Raw genomic sequence first — 18716 nt, 5'->3', positions numbered from 1 at the left:
TCAAGGCCAGGCTGGATGGAGCAGTGAGCAACCTGGTCTGCTGGAAGGTGTCCCTTGTCCAAGCAAGGCAGGGGCTGGAACTCAATGATATTTAAGGTCCTTTCCAACCCATTATTTTAATTACTGTATTATCCAAAGCAAAGTAAACCTGAAAATTATCTGCCCACAATTCAGAGGAAATTTCTCAGAATGATGTATTACTTTTTCTCCTTTGTATTTGATTTTTGTATAGATCCTTAGATTTAGAGTTGACAAAAGGCCAACAGCGTCACAGAAAGAGACATGAAAATACTTCCATGACAAACTGAACTGTAAGAACCACAGAATCCTGTAAGAAAGATTTCTTACAGTTTCTTCTGGCAAAGCAGGGGAGTTAAATTTAACTATTTAATAACTGAGAGTACATGACATTGTCCTCCCATTTCAGCTCCCTTTGCTCCAAATACTCCTCTGTGATGTGAGGCCTAGAAGGCATGCTGACAGAACATTTGTGTGTTTTATATGCTAATGGGCGTGGGGGGAAGCTTTTGCAAGTGCTGCATATTACATGTCCCACAGGGATCAGGTAATCACTGAGTTAAATGGAGTCTTCAGCACTGCCAGGGTCAGTCTGCTCTTTCCTGAAGTGGCAGAACAAAAATAAAGTTCTTAATTTTTTACCTATGGGTATACTTTGGAGCCAGAAAGTTTATTAAATTTATTTTTGGAAGTAAAACAATCCTTATACACAACAGAAATATATAACTCATTTCATAATAATGATCTAGTAAACCAGCGAGCTGTCCCTTAACTCTGTTTTCGAACAACTTGCAAGAAGCTGATGCACAGGAAGTTCCACCTGGACATGAGAAGAACTTTCCTGTGCAGTGGCCATGCATTGGAACAGGGTGCCCAGAGAGGCTGTGGAGTCCCCCTCACTGGGGATATTCCAGAACCACCTGGATGCAGCCCTGTGCCATGGGCTCTGGGATGGTCCTGCCTGAGCAGGGAGGTTGGGCCAGATGACCCCACTCTGGTCCCTTCCAGTCTGACCCATCCTGTGATTCATATGCCCCTTTAGTATCTGGAAGAGAAGTCTAGTGGATTAGGTAGTGTAAAAAATATGTGCAATTAATAAAAAAAACCCCTTGGCAACAGAGATACCATTTTATTCCATATACAGTGCTATATCCACTTGAATATGGATAAACAAATTCCAAATGAAACGAATAAAAAACCAAAAATCTCTAGGATGTAAAGATCATTAATGAGCATATTGAAGTTAAAAAACCCAATCAGGGCATGTAATATATTTGAAGTTTTATTGATGGGAATGCAAATATAACCATGGCATAATCACAAAAAACAATTCATAACATTTCATTAAAAGCAATTTCTTAAAAACATCTGCAATCATCTATAACAAATATACTGAAAATGTGAATCCTTATATCTTTAATCAAAATACTCTTATAGAAGTATATTAGAGATGGATAATAAAAACCCAACATCAAACTTTAATATAAAAAAATGACAGTAATGCCTAAAACTGGGCATCTAAAATCAGTAGGTATCTTATATAGATGTATTTCAGGAAGTGCTGATTATTCTTTCTTTGGAAAATAAATATTACCATTTGCTCAAAAGGTGTCCCCCCAAAAAACAGAGGGGTATTTACTGATGGCTAATTATCACCTAAACCTCAAATGAATGCAGATGTTTATTGTTAACACAATTTTTTCTTTGTATATGCTCTCCAGTCACAAGATTCAATTTAATTCATCATTGTGCATACCTGAGGTGCTAGGTTGTCTACATTCAGTTTTCCTGGAAGAGATACTAAACTGAAACAAGTCAATACAGGATATTTTAGCTGAACTGTCTTTTTCAAATCATTCTTCCTTTCCAAGGAACTTGTTCTTCACCTACTGACAAAGGGTGTAAAAGAACCCCATAGATCCTTTATTTATCTCTCATGTCTTCATTGCTTGCATCTGACCTGTTAATAAAAAGAAACATCTAGTCTTAGCACAAGATGAATTCTTGCTGCATTTTGCTTTTTGAAAACATAAAGTAGATCTAGATATTTTGGTGTAGTTATAAGAATGGGGGACAATGCAGAGTTTGTTTTCAACTTGCTCTCTCATCCACTTTTGAAATTCCTGTACAGCCAAGTTATTTCCCCCAAATCTTGCATATTTAACAGGGAGACTCTTCCACCTAATACAATTTTTATCTTCTTCAGGCTTATAAGATCACTTTGATGACCATAAGACCTGGAAGTTTGTTTTATGAAGTATGCATTTCAATTCCTTGTAGGCATTTTGGCTTCCACCTAACTGAACATGAACCACCCAGCAGCAAAAGATTTAAAGTTTGGTTTCTAATAACTCACATGAAAACATTGCTCTCAATAGCCACACTTCTCCATATTGCTGCCTGATTGCCACTTCTCAACTCACTTCAAACGCTTTCTTGGTTACCAAAAGCACTCAGCATCCCATTATAAAATGTGGAAATCAGCACAATCTCTGCCACTAAGGGGAAATGCTGTGAGACAGGTTTGTTTTACCCTATGGAGAATGTGCTGTTGCAAAAGGAACCCCATTACAAAATAGGGAAATAGCAAACTCAGCCTTCACTAGAGAAAAAAACCCACAAAATTTCTACCCCTGCCACCCCAACTGTGAAATGGGTATGGAAGGGGTAAATAAGGAAAGCTTGGCTGCTGACAAGAACTGTGCACTCATCCACCAGGTGTCATTTCCTCCCCTGAATTTTATGGCATCCTCAGGCTGTGATTTAGGGACTACCATAACTACCAAATTGTTCCAAATATTTCCATCTGGTGCTCTAGGAATGAGGAGAATCAAGAGTAAAAATTTGTCCTTGAAATATCAAAGTATTCAGCCTTTAAACATATAATTGCCAAACTGCATGTGCTTAGGTAACAGTACCATTTAAACTCAACCCCTCTTCAGCTTTTGGGTATACTGAACCAGGGACTTAAAGGAAATTTTCAGATAGAGCCCCTTCATCAGGATTTTCAGCTCAGAGAATTAAGAAGTTTAACACTCCATAAGAAGTGAACAGCTGTAAGAGCTATGTGAGTGACAGCAGAAGCATCTGCTTGGTGTGCTTAAAAATCTACATATATAACTTAAATATTTTGTCAGAAAATATTTACACAAGCATTTGAGATACTTTTAAGTAGCATGAATCTATGTACAAACAAAAAATTTAGATTGAAACTCTAAAGGTTCTTCCAAGAGAAGCGGAGACTCTGAACATAGCAAGAAAACATTACTAAGCCAGAACTATGCCTGAAATTAGGAAAAATTAAGATTTGGAATCTGCCTCTGTGATGACAGGATACAGGAGAGGAGGAAACCCAATACCAAAATCCTGGTTCCCCACCCCAGAATAATTTTAGCTGGTGGAGGGTACATCACTGCTCTTCTGCAGGGCAGTAAATCTCTTTCTAAAGACTATTTTTGGTGAGCAGCCCTCCCTCTGAAAGCATCACCCAATGTTTTTGTACTCTACAATAACTGGGTAAAACAAACCATCTTCTTCTAGTCAGCAGGACGAGTCCAAGTCGAAAGGACAGCCTGGATGTCCCCAGAGCAGTGGGGATGGGTTAACCCGGGCCAGGGCTGGCTGCTACCCTTCTGGAAGGAGGCTCTGTCCCCGGGCCAGCGCTGACACCCGGCGGCCAGCGGGGCACGGCACAGGCGGGTGCTGCAGTCAGCTGAGCCCGCACCACCGAAGCACTTCACAGCACAAGCAACGCCAGCCAGGGAGCTAAAACTGGGACCAACCTGCCAAAACTATGCCACACTTCACTAATCTAAACACTGAGCAGGAGGACAAGAGAGACCAGAGCCTTAGCAACACGCAACAGGAGAAGACAACATCTGTACCAAGTTTGTAATTACGCAACATCTGTACCAAGTTTGTAATTAAAGATGCTGGATGTCAGACATCATACAAGCTGGATCTGATATTTTCCATGCATTCATGAGTGTCTGTATGTCCTATAATCGTTGTGGTGTAAGAATTTCTTCTTTTGGCTCTGGATTAAAGAGCTGAAGGTGTATAATTAAAACCAGTGTATTTGTCTGTGTTCTTGACTTACTTGCTTTCACCATTTCTTAATACATAACATTAAGTTATGTAAAACAGGGACAGGACATTAAGAATAAATGAAAGAAGAAACTGAACTAAACTACCACAATAAGAAATTGAAGTGTGGGAGCTGGTATTGTTTAAATGAAAGTGCTACACTGTTTGCAAGAGTGTGCATTAGAATTTCATAATACACACTCTGGTCAGGGAAAGCCACATGATGTTTTGTGTACATTAAGGAGGTAAATGAAAGGCAAATATGAGATAGAGCTTTAGTACTCACTGTGTAATTTGATCTGACAGCAGAAATGGACAGAAAGAAAACAAAGGAAATAATAAAGAAAAAATGAAAGAGTTTAACAGAATGAAAATACAGCAAGAGAATTACATATGATATACCTTGGAGCCAATCCACACCTTCTTGTAATCCTTCCCCTTTAAGAGCATCACTGGCACTGAAAGAAACAAATCAAATTTCAAAAACATTGTAAAAATACCACCTTTAGTTGAGTCATCATCAAACTTGTAATTTACATAATTGCAAAGTAGCATCAGGTAGTTTCCTTAAGTTTTCTTGCTATGGAGAAGACTGCTCCTCAAATAATATAGGGTACCTTTCCCACAGGGAAACACCATTTCATGATGTGATCTCTTTTAATTCCAGTTTCAAGGCACAAGGAATCATTCCTAGAACACTAGGGGCAATGGGAGAGCTCCCACACAAGGCAGACACATTGTTCTGCAGCACCTCCCTCCTCAGACAATGCTGTGAAAGATATTTACTCCCTCCAACAGCAGCCATGAATCATGGAATCATTTAGGTTTCATTTAAAGGTCTTATCATTGGGTAAGACCTTTAAGATGATCAAGCCCAAATGTCCTCCATGCAGTTCCTACACACAGTGAGAATGCTGGAGTACTGGAAGAAGGAATTATGTATGTGTACACACTTAATCGCAACAGCAATCCCTGGAGTGTCTGTTAATATATAAAACTATTCTGCTACACTGAGAGCAGTGTAAATCCATCTTGTGACTCACTGGAGGATAACTGTTTAAATGCTCTTCATTCTTCAATTTATGAAAAACATCACAGCAGTGAATCTGGACTCTAACTGCAGTTCCCTATAGAACGATTTCCAAGAAGCTTGGGAATTCATGAGTGTGATTTCTGGACATAAACAATGTCCAGGTAATCAAGTTAATTAAAGGGCCTAAAACAAAAATTGTAGCCTTCAGCAGCATTTAGCTGCTGATTTCACTTTTATTTATAACAGCTGAGGACTTTAATAGGACAAAAAAACTAACTTCTATAAAGCGCTTCTGATAAAAGGAGAGTTTTTCCCTTGTGAACACCATCATTAAGTAAAGCTTACATCCTTCAGGAAGAAAAGACTAGCTCCCACAACTAAAAATTCCCTCAAACATGACTGGGTACAAACAGTACAGTGTCTCTCTGAATACAGAAGAGAGCAATTTACTAAATGGCCTTTCAACAACAGTTTACTGAAGCATCTGCAGAGTGGAAAAAAACTCCCAAGGTTTTATTGTTGATACTCTCAAACCTGCAAGGTAATCTAGCAGGAACATTCTGATAACAATTCTACTTAATTTCCCAGCACAACATAATGGCAACTATTCTTCTCATATCAACCCTGCTTTCTGATTTCACTGGAAATCCTCCATTCCATTACTTGGTTAAAAGTTCTGCTGTGAAAACTTTACAAGCACAGTCTAAATGAATGTATTGTACATTTAAAGTAAGTTTCACCATAAGTATTTTAATATTACTGCTTTAAATTTAGTGTTTCACAGGTAGAATCTGTTTTTTATCTACTCCATTTATTTTATACAGTAATGAGTGGCATGACAGGGCTAAAATAGGAATGCACAAAGTAATGCCAATAAAAGATAGAAAAAGAGAACTTTACCAAATATGCCAGGGCTTGTCTTTGATGTTTTCTAAGGACAGCAACTGAGACACTTTCACAGATGACACTGCATCCCTGAGGTCCATCTTGTTAGCAAAGAAGAGAATAGGCAGCCGGCGGTGCTTAATGTCTAGGCATGAGCAGAGACAGAACCATCAGGACATGAGGCAGCACTCATTAATCTCTGCATGTAACAAGGTACAAACAACACAGGAAGGTATTTTGCTCACCTGTAGCTGCAATTCTCTGAAGGTTGTATCCTACCAAGATGCACACACTGTTGGGTCACCTGGCCTCTGCTGCATGCTTCCAAAATGCTCACAAACTTCCTTGCAGGCTTTGGAATCTTCCACCCCCTCTCCCCCTACCTTATACCCTCACTTCAAGCAGGAGATAGGAATTGCTGGTGAAGCTGAGGAACAAGAGATCAAACCACTGCCTATAAATACTGCCCATCTCTGCTTAGTGAGGCAGAGTGATGTATAAAATGGATGGAAAAAATAATTTGTGTTCATTCGTAACGTCACAACAATAGCTGAGAAGGGTAGTCTGAATTATCCTTTAGTGTCTAGGAAAGCATCCATTACTTCATAGAATTTATACAATTGGAAAAAAATTCACATGGACATCCTTTATTCTCCCCTTCCCTAAAGGACTTCTTCTCCAGAAGCTCTTTCAGCTAGCAGTGAGAGCTACAGACCAAACAAAGTACTCTGGCAATTTCTAGGATACTTACACAAAGACAAGTTTAAACCTCACAGATTACCCCAAAAGACTATATGGTGATTGAAAGGAAACAAAACATATTCTCTTCAAAGTTACAGATGTAATACTGCCAGAAAAATGACCAGCACCAAGACTAACTCTCAAAGTTTTTCATATTATTTATACAAAGAATGATATCCAGGATTAGAGAAAATCCAGGTTTTAGTCTATACATCAGTGCTTGATTGGAAAAGAACTTACACACTACCACCTCAATGAAAATTGCTACACAGGCTCTTTCTACAACAGTAAAAAGAAAAAGTTATTTCACACAGAAAACTAGGTAAGGATTTATTTTAAAATGTCAAACATAAGCCATCCGCCCCTGCTGATGGGCAGGAGGATGATAAAACCCCCCAAAATCCCAACAAACTGTCAGTGCTGAAATGGTTTGAACTTTCCTAATTATGTTCTTTTCCAACTTCCTACTAAACCTCTTCACAGAATCAGTGGAGATAACGCTACCTCCTCATATTCATTCAGAGATGGTAAGTGCTGATCAAAACACAGACAATTTTCACAAACTATTTACCCTTCCTGGAGCTCTTTTGCCCTCTGATATCCACAAACACAAGTCAAAGGCCTCAAAATACAAGCACAGTATAATTAAATCTCTGTTTTGATTCCATAGTTGAACAGCTATTGAGTCTCCTGACTGAAATTGTTACAGTAATTTACAGTATAATTAAATGAACCCCCATAGCCACAGGTTGCAGGTTATGGGTTAATTAAAACCACATAAATTAGCTGACATCACATATGCAAACAGCCAAGTTAATCAAGGAGTTTCCAGTGTTTTCCTAAACAATTAGAAAGGGGCACAACCTACCCACCCGGACTCATAATGCACACCCAAAGATTTTGCTAAATAAAGTCATGGTCACAGAAATTTGTATTATTTCCTCATGCACAGTATTTCCCTCCCACACTTTTCACAGTTATGAATGGAAAGCAAACTTTTTCTAGCTGCAAGTGGTTATGAATTAACACATTAAAAATATTCCAGACACTAGATGTGTGATGTGCAATTTTACACAAAGAATTTCAAGTTTACAAGAACTTTAGTTTAGTTCAGAAGCATGTGCTGGAGGTGAAGTGACCCAAGAGTCATCATCTAATCCAGGTAATCTACAGCTACCATCTTTCAAAGTGCTGAAGAATGAAATTTGAGTAAAAAACCAAAATATAATACAGTTATCATTAAACAAACTGTTATTTGAAGAATGCATTGTCCATTAATGTAAGTAAAAAAAAATTATAGCTCTGATTCACTAAAGAGTCCTAGCTAGTGCAACTTCGAACCCCATTAATGCTTCACAGGACACACTCCCTTCCCTTTCCCTCCGGCAAAGAAGCCTGGCAAAAAGACAGGGAACTATTTTACTGCAGGATTGCTAATATTTTCAGAGACAGGAATTGATTCAATTCCATTTAGAACTTAGGTAAATACATACATTTAAAACACTCCAGGAGGATGACACTGACTGAAGCATAGATTGGGAGAAAGTAGAGTATGCAGCAAGAAAGGCAGAACACTAATACAAATAAAAATACTGATAGAGCAAACCAGTTGTATTTTGATTCACCTAACAGCTACTTTTATTGAACATTATCCTAGAATAACTTTTTAAGCTCTTTGGTTCTCTTAGATGTGATATATCAAAACTGATAAATCAGTGACACTGTTGCTGTGTTGGAGCTAAGATACTCCAAGACAGAAATCCACAGCTGCTGTCTCCTGGTTCTCAGGACTCAGTGGCCAGAGCCTGGTCTTTTGAACTTGAAGACACAAATTCATGAACAACTGAACAGCACTTATCTGGCTAGGCCAGCATTAGTGACCTATTAATGCCTAAATGAAAAGCCCCACCTAAGGTTGCTTCTACTCTGTCTAAACATTTTTGTTCTTCTGCCCTCTGTTAAACCAGTAACTTCTTCCAGCAGCTTTACCTCTCACCCTTGGCCCTTGTGGTTCCACTTTACTAACAGAATTGGGTTTTACTGGTGCAGTTAATTCCTGACTCAGTACAAAGTGCCCTGGCCTCTGTGTAATCCACCTGTAGCCTTTGGCTCACCTCATCCTCCCTGTGACTTTTGTAACACTGTCTTTTCAGTGTCTGCATTTGAAGGAGCCCATACCCTTGAAGGAGAAATTAGAGCATGAGAATAAGAAGGCCCAGTCAGCTCCAGCATTTTTGTTGATGAATTAAAGTGTTGTACAGTGTTTGTAATTTTTGTTGATGAATTAAAGTGATGTATTAAAGTGTTGTTTTCCAGTCTTCATGGAAAATAAAGACATGGGAATATCTTTGCCCCTATCCCACTTTGTTTTTCTCAGAAATGCAAGTCAGCTTTTCCTTTCTTATTTTCAGCATGGGAATCCCACAAGTTAAGGCTCTGTCAGTTTAATAAATAATTAAGGAATCACAGGATTATTTCACTTTTAAACTTCCTAGATGTAATTTAAGATTCTGGTTAGGCAGAGCAACTATCAAAAGTGCTGAAAGCCAAAAATGCATATTGCTTCCAGACACATCCCAGTTATGTTGGATACATGGAAAGGCAAAGAATTGACTGATATCAGAACTTAATTAAGGTGCAGTCTCATGTAAAAAAAAAAAACAAAACAAAACCAAACCCCTAAAAACAAGACCCTGATCAGAGATCCTCTCATATCCTCTTCCATAAGGAACTGAAACTGATTGGTGTAATTATCCCTTTTTTATTTCTGGCTAAAGCATAAAAAATTATTATGAAGATGGCAAAAGAAAATTAAATGTTACATTAAAGGAATTAGCTGTCTTCATGGAAAAAACAGAGAGGGAGACACAGTTTTGTCTGTGCTGGTCATCACAAGAAGCCTGTCCAGCTTCCAACTCAAAGTCTATTCTTTCTCAAAACAATGTAACTTTTGATCAATATTGATTAATAAGAGACCAACCCAACTCAGTGTAGAAAGCTGATGTGTGACCAATTTCTAAATGTGAATAGGTAAAAAAAACCCAAAACCCACATGTTTTGGAAGATTTTTGTGCTAATATTCATGAATGGTTAAAATACTTGCAAAGTACTCAGAATGTGTCAGATAAAGGCTTTTCTTAAGGCAACATAACAAATATGGACACAGAATGGGAAAAAAGCCTCCTCACCTGGATGATTCAGAAGGGTGTCAAGTTCTTCTTTGGCCACAACCATTCTTAATTTGTCGCTGCTATCAATGACAAAAATAATGGCTTGGCCTTCTCTGCATAACATAAAAAGAGCAAAGAGGCAAATTATAGGTTCTCAAAGAAATTAATATTCTGTGAATAAGAAAAGGCTTCAGAAGAAACACCAAGAAAAAAGTCCGAACAAACCTGATTTTTTCTCTAATTTTTGTTATTGTTATTTACCATTAACATTTGAATCCAGTCTTTCTTCTGAAATTTAATCTTTCAGTAACATGCATCTTTTTTTAGACAGGTTGTTGCCTGCCCCTACAAGGTTCAGTCTCCACACAACTTCTAGAAAAGCTTGTTTTTACTAGCCAGACTGAAAAATGAACTCAAAATGTAACCAGCTGCTATTCTGACATTGTGGTCAGGCAGGAAAAAGCCCCATAAAGGCAGATCTTTACAGAAATTCTGTATTTCCTTTACTAAATTTATTTAGAGAAAGGTCAAATACATTTTTAGACAAAACCTGTGTCCACAGCTAGGCATATCAGGTTATTTTAAACTTTACATATCCTGCATAAATAGGATCTTTCTTTTTTTTTCCAAATAACAGGTAAAAACTTTCAACTATTTCAAATCATCAGGACATTTTGCTGGTAGTTTGACCACAGTCAACATAAATGCAGCTACTCAACTCATTATTTCAGGATGTTACTGATATTTGGACTTGATGTTCCATTTATAGAAAATTGTTTTAAAAACCAAATAAAATCTCACCAATTCATAATTCACCTGTTTTAAACACCCACAGGAATATATTTACTTTATATTTTAATGTAAAATTCACTTCTCCTTCATTTTACATTTCTCTGAGATACCATTATGAATACATTCTTTACCCTCCAGCACCATCTATCTTTGTATTTTGATAAGAAACAGAACCTGCTGGAAACCAGAAATAACCTGAGCAGCCCAAGATTATATGAGAAGGCCCACTCTTTTCTGGTGTACAGAACCTTTAGTAAATAAAGCTTTTGCATATTAGCTGGAAAAGCCTAAGCAATTTTTATGAGCATAGAGTATTTTACCAGAGGAATCAAGAGTATTGGCATGTATTTACCACCAAAAAAATAACTTCACAAATAAGTATCAGGGATAGAGACACAACATGACTTTGGGGTTATTTAAGATAAATGTACTTAGAGAATGAACTAGAAGACACTTTCAAGCTAAACAGAAGAAAAGTCCAGACTTGAAGGACTCCAAGGCAACTACTTTGACATTTGCTCAGATCTAATTTTCTGCAAAATTAAATCTTGTTTAATTTGATAAACTGAACAGCACATAATTATTTTATTAATATTTTCATGTAATTAACATAAATTATTGTTTTTACATGATTCCTAGAAGTTAATCTTAAATGCACTTGTTCAGGACCAGAGGAGGATACAAGTGCATATTTCACTGTCAGCATAACCTAAAACACTCCCTTACTGTTAGGGAGTTATTGTTAAGATGAAAAAGCCATTTATGCCCCACAAGGGATAAGTTACTGCATTAAATACAGCAATCACAAAAATTATTTGCTTATGAAGCACTCTGCTAGCATTTTGAGAGCGGCCTGAGGGCATCAGTTACTGAAATGCAAATCTAACACTCTTGAACAATGAAGATCTCCCAGCCAAATGTTTTCAATGCTAACACAATTTGCACAGGAAGGAGAGGAAGCATTAATCCTCAATTAAAAAACAATTTAGCTCTACCTCAACTGATATTAATATTTAATCAATATTATAATCTTCAGAATTTATCCTTTCTACTTCTCCCAGCTACTTCTGTATGGTTTAGTATTTTTCATGTTGTCTAGATCAGGATCAGGCATTACAGAATAGCAATGAGACAATGCAATAAAGATTAACTAAATATATATAATAAATAATATAAAGAATATAAAATAAATAATAAAGATTCACTAAAAGCTCCAAAACCAGAGAATGGTGTCCATTTATTACCAAAAGGCAATACCAGAGTGTTATAAAATACAGAGAATATCCTGTTTAATAAATGACATTAAGAATGTTCATTCAGGTTCTTAGTTTCATGTGCCTTATCCTCAGAGGTTCATTCCCCTCACCTCTAAAAATCTCAGCCATCAGCCAATATCTTGCAGGTTTTAAGTAGTTGACCTATAGAAGAACTAAAAAGCTGGAAACCTAACTCATCTTGAGTAAAAATATTTTTTACAGGATTGGTTTCCAGGTTTCAACATTTAAATCTCCTCTCTAGTATGTTCCCCAAAGTTGTCCCCAAAAGCACAGAGTAACACCGGATAAAAATTTTCATTTGTTAGAACAGAAAGTTTTATTTATCCAGAGTAAACCTTCAGTCAAACACCAGGTATAAGCCTTCTCTGAACCTTTTCTAGCCACTAGATATTATCACGTCTCTGTTTAAATAACCTACACAACAGTTAATATGAACGGCAATGCTTTAAAATAAATTACAGGCTTACTTGTAGTAGTGTTCCCAGAGGTCTCTGTATTTCCCTTGACCTGACATATCAAACACTGTGAAAGACAAACTGCAAAGAAAAGAAGTGCATGAGGCCAAGGAAAAAACAACAAAACCCAAACCATACCCATTTTCATTGCTACCCTGTCCAAAAAAAAACCAGATCAGTTTGAATCCAAATCAACTGAGAAAAATTCCCAAATGAACTCTGATCGCACTATCTGCCTTCAAATGATCCTACTCAGTTTTGCAGTCTTATTATAGAAATATTTCACAATGGGAAATGTGTTTATTATCTGAATAAAAGAACTAAACCAATTATTTAGAGTTACATCAAATGCAAAATAAGCTCCCATTCAGTCTCTGTCTCTATCATGCTGGTATCAAATGCTGTTTATGAGTAAGTGAAATTCAGATGAACCATGACTTAAAATCCATGGCCTGTCTTAAATTCTGTCCATAGACAGGTATAAATGTGGGCAAAAGAAAAGGCTTTAAAAAAATAAATAAATTGTACCTTTAGGGAAAAAAACCTGATTATATTTTGGTAAAAACAGGTGAGTTCAGATGACCAAGCTACAAAGATCAGTCTGTGCCACTGTGAGATTTCAACCAAACACTACATACAGCAAGGCAACTTACTGAACATTACAAAAAGTTCTCATCTGCTCCTGAAATGTTTACAGAGGCAACATAGAGTTCAGAACTCGGCTCTCCTTTTTTGGGTAGCCCCAAGTAGCTCCCCAAGTGGAGGCCACCAAAACAAGGCGGTTAGGAAAAGGAAGCTCTCCAGACATCCTTCCCACTCTATGTCCAGACATAGAGTTGTGGGTTTGTCAATCTGTAGAGTTTGAAGTTTTGGGGTGGGTTTTTTAGGTGTTATTTTTGTTTTTTTAAAACATTCTACACGCTGTATTTACAGGTCATCATCTCTCCTACTACAGGATCAGAATGAAACAAAACCAATATAAATTTACATTCTCACACGGGAAGTCCCAAACTTGTCTGATATTCTTTATTGGGACAGAGCCCAGTTGTGAAAGCTCTTAGAGAAATATGGAACCTCAGTCTTACATATCAGCTCAAGGAATAAACAATTTTCTTGCAGATCTCCCATCCAGTGAGGCCACACGGCTTGGTTTGAAGACTAACTGCACACACTAAAAACATCCAGTGATGGCCACAAAATAACAAAATTTTGCTGCCTCCTTGAAATATCCTCGTGTCACGACATTCTTAATCTAAATCTTAGCCTTCATTCAACTAATGACTTATTACTCTGTTTCCTGGCCTTTGCTCTTGCCACCTTTACATTGCTAATGCTGTAGCCATCCTTTTGCATTTAATGAGATTACACTGCAATCTGTTCAGAGTACCTCCAGTGAGAGTGCTTAATTTAGGTAACCAGATTGAGAGTGGAATTTAGGCTGCCACCTCAGCAGCTGTCTCTCCTCCAGTCTGTAACAGTGCCCTATTCTGAAACTCTCAACAGACAGGAATCAGATGTTTATACAGGCTACTGTAAAAAACCTAAAAAAACTTTAAAAAAATTTTTAATAGTTTTATAGCAGCACAAAACACACATTCTAACACACTCTGTCCTGGATCATGATTAGGTCTCGTGGGTACTACATTTCAACAAACTGCAATGTCATATCATTACACCACCACATGTGATACTCAGTTACAAACCCACTGAAAGAGATAATTAAGTCCAACTATGGTGTTGTAATCATTACTGCTAATGAAGAAAGAAAATACTACCTTGAAGTTTTGAATTTCTCTATACTGAATCCTATTGTTGGAACGATGTCCTGAGTTTGAGCCTTTGAAAGAAAGAAAGCATAGATTTTAAAATCAAATTAGAAAATGTATATACTGAAATATATTTAAAACATGAATACATTACAGATCTATTTTTGCCCTAAACTGTGCAATATTAAAAAAGTTCCCAGAAAAGTAAAGTAATTCAGAACCAAGGGTTTTGTGTTTTCTGGAATAGAGTAAACACTACTGGAATTGCCAAAACACAGAGCATTATTAAGAGATCTGTCTGATAACTGATTTACTACTGAGCTGGTCAAGGAACCTATCAGCTAAGTTGGTGGAAAAGAATAGCTCCTCTAAGCAGCATCGATATTGAGCAGGAAGAAAGGTCACATCCCATAGATTACAGAGCTGTCTGAGAAAGTGACATGCAATCCTTGCACAGACTCCTAGAGCCCCTTATTCCAAACACCATCCATAGACAGGTCCAACAGAAACAACTGCAGGCAGATGGAAAAACATTTGGATTTGCCAGGCCCTAATATATTGCTCTTGGGGCAAAGCAGAAGTTCTTAAGAAGACTGAGCTGACCCAGGATTCAAAATCATAGGGCAAAAGTCAATGAAAATTAATAATAATAATAAAAAAAGCTGTGTCCGAATATAAACAACAGAAATCAGTTTCCCAGATGCAAATAACCAAGATGTACAACCTTTGGCTTTGAATATGCCTACCAAAATTCATTGATTTCTAGTCCATAAACATATCTAGAAATAAGGATCCTACTGGATCCTACTTTCAGAATACTAATATGGGCACTCCTAGTGGCCTCAAACACTTTTCAGTAGATGAATGAACTGCAAGTATTAATGGTCCTTATTTTGAAAATTATTTTGCTTTAAAAATAGTGAAGTCACCCTTAAATGTGCATCTTCTTTTTACTTCTTATCTTGTTATCTCTTATGAATTTATTATTTTTCAGGAAGAGATTAAAATAAACATGATAAGTTGTTGTACAATTGTATTAATCCCAAAAGTTCAACATCACTTGCAACTGCAATCCTGTGACAATTATTTAAGTGATTTAAGTGACTGTTTCAGATCCTGATTTCAGCCCTTCCTTAAACCCTTCATAAAGCCTTCCTTGTTGGGTGATGTCAACAATAGTGTGCCACGTTAACAGTGGGTTTTTTTTGGAAAATAATGTGCATGTGAATGCTTACCCTTAGTTTTAGTTAGTTGGAAAATCTTAAAATATATTTGTTCCACTGTACTAAATCACAAGCTCTTCACATCTTTTCCATGGGCACATCCTTTGTAACAGCATGCAAACCCAGATCAAACAAACATCCCGCAAGTAAACCACGCAGCCTACTTACATTTGAAGGTTTAAGTTTATTGATGATCGTTGTTTTGCCGCTGTTGTCCAAGCCAAGGCACAAGACGTGAACCTCCTTTTTCTTCAGCCCAAGCCATCCTGCCAGCTTGTCAAACAATCCCATGGCTGTGGCTGGAAATCACAGGGACCACCTGCAGTTCAGGGAATCAGAGCTGTTGGAAAAGTGCTACATGCAGGGCAGCGCTGGCACCGAGGGTGGGCATGGGGCCGAGCAGCCTCACGCCTGGCAGCGATGGTGCGAGCAGGACCCTACACAAACACTGTCCCAGGGGCTGCCTCTGCACATAAGCACATGGAGGGTAAGCTGATTACAGCCAGGAGGCCTCGATACCAAAGTAGACTGGCTGTTTATAGCCCTGTCTATATCACACAATGCCCTTGATTCACTGGGCAGAAAACCTTCTGAGCAGCCCAAACAGGGGCACAATGCAGCGCCACCAGGGCTCCCACCAAACTGAGCAGAGTGATTATCTTTACCTCAAACTGTCAGCAGTACACCATTCGGACAACAAAACAGTATTTCCCTTCTTCAGCACCTGCTACATGATTTACTGAACTCTGCACCAAATAAAGCACTCTCTGTTGAGTCAATTCAAACTCTAATTTGCCAATATTTTGCCAATACTGACATGTATAAATTAGGAACTCTTCATTAACCACAAATAGAAACTGACTAAAATAGATCTAACAGACACCAAAACATTCACCCACACATCAGGGAGATGCCAAACCTCTGCTGCTGCCCGGACCCTGGCTGAAGTTACCTGGCAGTGGCACATTCAAAGGAGCTTACATCACGTGTTGCCCAGCAATACCTGGCTAAATGCACTCTGCAAAGAGGATAACCCGTGTCTGCCCTGAATGAATTCCACTAGAAATAATTTCAGCAATCAGACATCTGAAACCTTTGAGATGCCTTGAATAATAAAGTATTTAATTCATGTCAGAGGATTTCTGGAGTGGAGAAGGATGCTTTTTTTCTTAACAAATTAAAACACACACAGCACTGGATAACTCAGGTTGCAAGCTGAGGAAATCATAGCAGGAGAGGGGAAAGGCAAAAAAACCCATCAATAACGAATCCTTGATCACACTTTTTCACTAACTGATTACAAAATGATGGTTAACTGCTTTTTAGTAATTTCAAAACTTTGCATTCAATAAAGTCAAAAAGTAATTCTGGCTAAAGGATGATTTTTCCTTTCTAAATACAGATCTTTCTTAGAGCTTTATCTGGTGCATTTTGCTTCAGGACTGGACATAATCTACATTACAGCTACACAGAAATATTACCAGGTTAAAAAGCCCCAACATTAGTTACAGCAAGTCTCTCATTCTAACTCCCTTTGCTTTATGCCCCACTCCTTTTCTAATCCATATATACAACTCAGAGAGCAGATTAAAGCTGTTTATTATCAAATTAACCTGACAAAACCCTGCTCCAAGACAAATTACTTTCTTATCCAATCAAGAGTTTCATCTATATATTCTATATGATCAAAAAAATAGAGGATCAAAAAAGTACATTCATAGAGAGTCAAAAATACATTGTAGGCACTTCTAAAATGAAACAGGAGGAAATACAAGCCCTTAAAAATACTTCTAGGGCTTCACTTTTAAATCCAGAACCCTAAATACACCACAGTTTCTGGCAACATTTTAATTAGAGCCATGTTTTTCTAGCAAAATTTCCTACCAGTTGGCATAGTCATTATTTAAGAACACAGTGGGAAAGAAATGTACCCTTGACCTCTTGCCGTGCCCCTATTTTCATGTTTTTTCTCATCTGTGAAGAGTTACAGTAGTTAGAGCTAACACAGGTGCCCTTTCCCCCCTCTTTTTTGCCAGCTGATATTTTGCCTACAATGCTATACAGCATACATCAGACATCTCAGAAAATTATTAAAGCCAGAATCTGGTCCAGGAGCTTAACAGCAAACTCTCTAAGCTTTTTTCTTAAGAAAGGATGTTCTTTCATGTCTGGTCTTTGTCTATTTTCAAATCTAATCAACAACAAAGGAGATTTAATCAGTGAAATAGAGAGCAGCCAACAAACAAGCTCTAAGTGACGTCCAGGTGTTAGAAAGACAAATGGTAGGACTTCCTTGTTTAGGTTTAGGTCTGGATATATTCCAATGGTCTAAGATCCAAAAGAAGGGAAAGACTGAATGTACGGACTTATTAGCATGGGAAGCTAATTAGAAAAGAATCATTAGCCAACAGAAGACAGGATACTAACTGATAAGAGAACTACGTGACTTGCAACCATTAGAACTAGGTGACCTGCAGTGAACATTAACGCCTTTGTTTGCTAAAATGTATAAACAGTGAAAAGCTCTGGTAGAGGCTGCGCTGGCTTGGTGGATCCGCCACCCAGCTCCCGTTTCTGCGCAGAACCAGAAATAAATCAAATACCTCGGCTCTGTGCGTAGCTCGGCCTGTGGCACACCGGGGGCAAGGACCCAATTCAGGACAACGTCTGGGTGCGGGGGATCGCAGCTGCCAGGGCCGGCCTTCCCTCCCTCCCCTCAGCACCACAAGGCCTCGAGCCGCCCCGGCAGCGGGTCCCTTCTCCCAGGCCAGGCCAGGGTCTCCTCTCCCAGAGCGGCACAGGATCCCCAAGGGAGGCCAGCACAGGGTCCCCCCTCCCCGGGCGCGGCCCCCGCGTCCCCGCCGCCGCAGCACCGACCTGGGCCCGCGAGCCGCCGGCCGGGCCCGCGCGCCGCCGCCGCCGTTGCCGAGGAAACCGAAGCCCCGCCCTCTCCCCGCCCCACCAATCGCGTCTCTCCGTCGCACCCGCTCCGCCTCTTCCGGCCAATAGGGAGGAGGGCGCTGGGGCGGGGCCCGCCCGAGGCCGCGCCCCCGGTGCCGAGGGGCTGAGGGGGTCGGGGCAGCGGTGAGGGGCGTTCCTTTCATTCTCGTACACAGCGCCTCGGGAATTGCCTGTTTCCAAGCACCGTGTCTCTCAAGAGCGCCTGGATAAATACTCTTGAGGATTGCGATGAACACAGAAGGAAACCCGAGTAAGAACGGTCGAGGTGTTGACAGCACCGCCCGTTCCCACGCGGACGTTTTAGCAGAG

The 18716-nt window shown here is 38.9% G+C and overlaps 1 protein-coding gene across 4 annotated transcripts; it reads right to left on the bottom strand.

Annotated features, from left to right (window-relative positions):
- Positions 1–1132: 1132 nt before the first annotated feature.
- On the bottom strand, positions 1133–18390 carry ARL6 (ADP ribosylation factor like GTPase 6). 4 transcript variants are annotated; one of them, XM_038149112.1, is made up of 9 exons: positions 18324–18390; positions 15615–15765; positions 14233–14294; positions 12470–12538; positions 9952–10046; positions 6038–6167; positions 4507–4562; positions 4391–4403; positions 1133–1978 (listed from the first exon to the last, which is right to left on the bottom strand). In XM_038149112.1, exons 2-9 carry the CDS (start codon positions 15735–15737, stop codon positions 1942–1944), a joined length of 585 nt encoding a protein of 194 aa, XP_038005040.1. In that variant the 5' UTR covers positions 15738–15765; positions 18324–18390; the 3' UTR covers positions 1133–1941. The 4 variants fall into 4 exon arrangements, with proteins under 4 accessions (XP_038005040.1, XP_038005048.1, XP_038005058.1 ...); XM_038149120.1 differs by lacking the exon at positions 18324–18390 and adding an exon at positions 18050–18275; XM_038149130.1 differs by lacking the exon at positions 18324–18390 and adding an exon at positions 16346–18017.
- Between the last annotated feature and the right edge of the window lie 326 nt (positions 18391–18716).

This window comes from Motacilla alba, chromosome 1 (assembly GCF_015832195.1).
Source record: "Motacilla alba alba isolate MOTALB_02 chromosome 1, Motacilla_alba_V1.0_pri, whole genome shotgun sequence".
Lineage (NCBI taxonomy): Eukaryota > Metazoa > Chordata > Aves > Passeriformes > Motacillidae > Motacilla > Motacilla alba.
The sequence above is the reverse complement of the archived record's forward strand: the minus strand, read 5'-3'. Positions and strand labels throughout refer to the sequence as shown.

Bases quoted from the DNA above. Each gene is read 5' to 3' on its own strand.
- ARL6 (XM_038149112.1), bottom strand. From the start codon at position 15,737: ATGGGATTGTTTGACAAGCTGGCAGGATGGCTTGGGCTGAAGAAAAAG. The intron at 10,047-12,469 runs GTAAGCCTGTAA...TATGTTATGCAG, and splicing joins CTCTGGGAACACTACTACAA to AGAAGGCCAAGCCATTATTT. The intron at 4,563-6,037 runs GTAAAGTTCTCT...TGTTTCTTTCAG, and splicing joins GACAAGCCCTGGCATATTTG to TGCCAGTGATGCTCTTAAAG.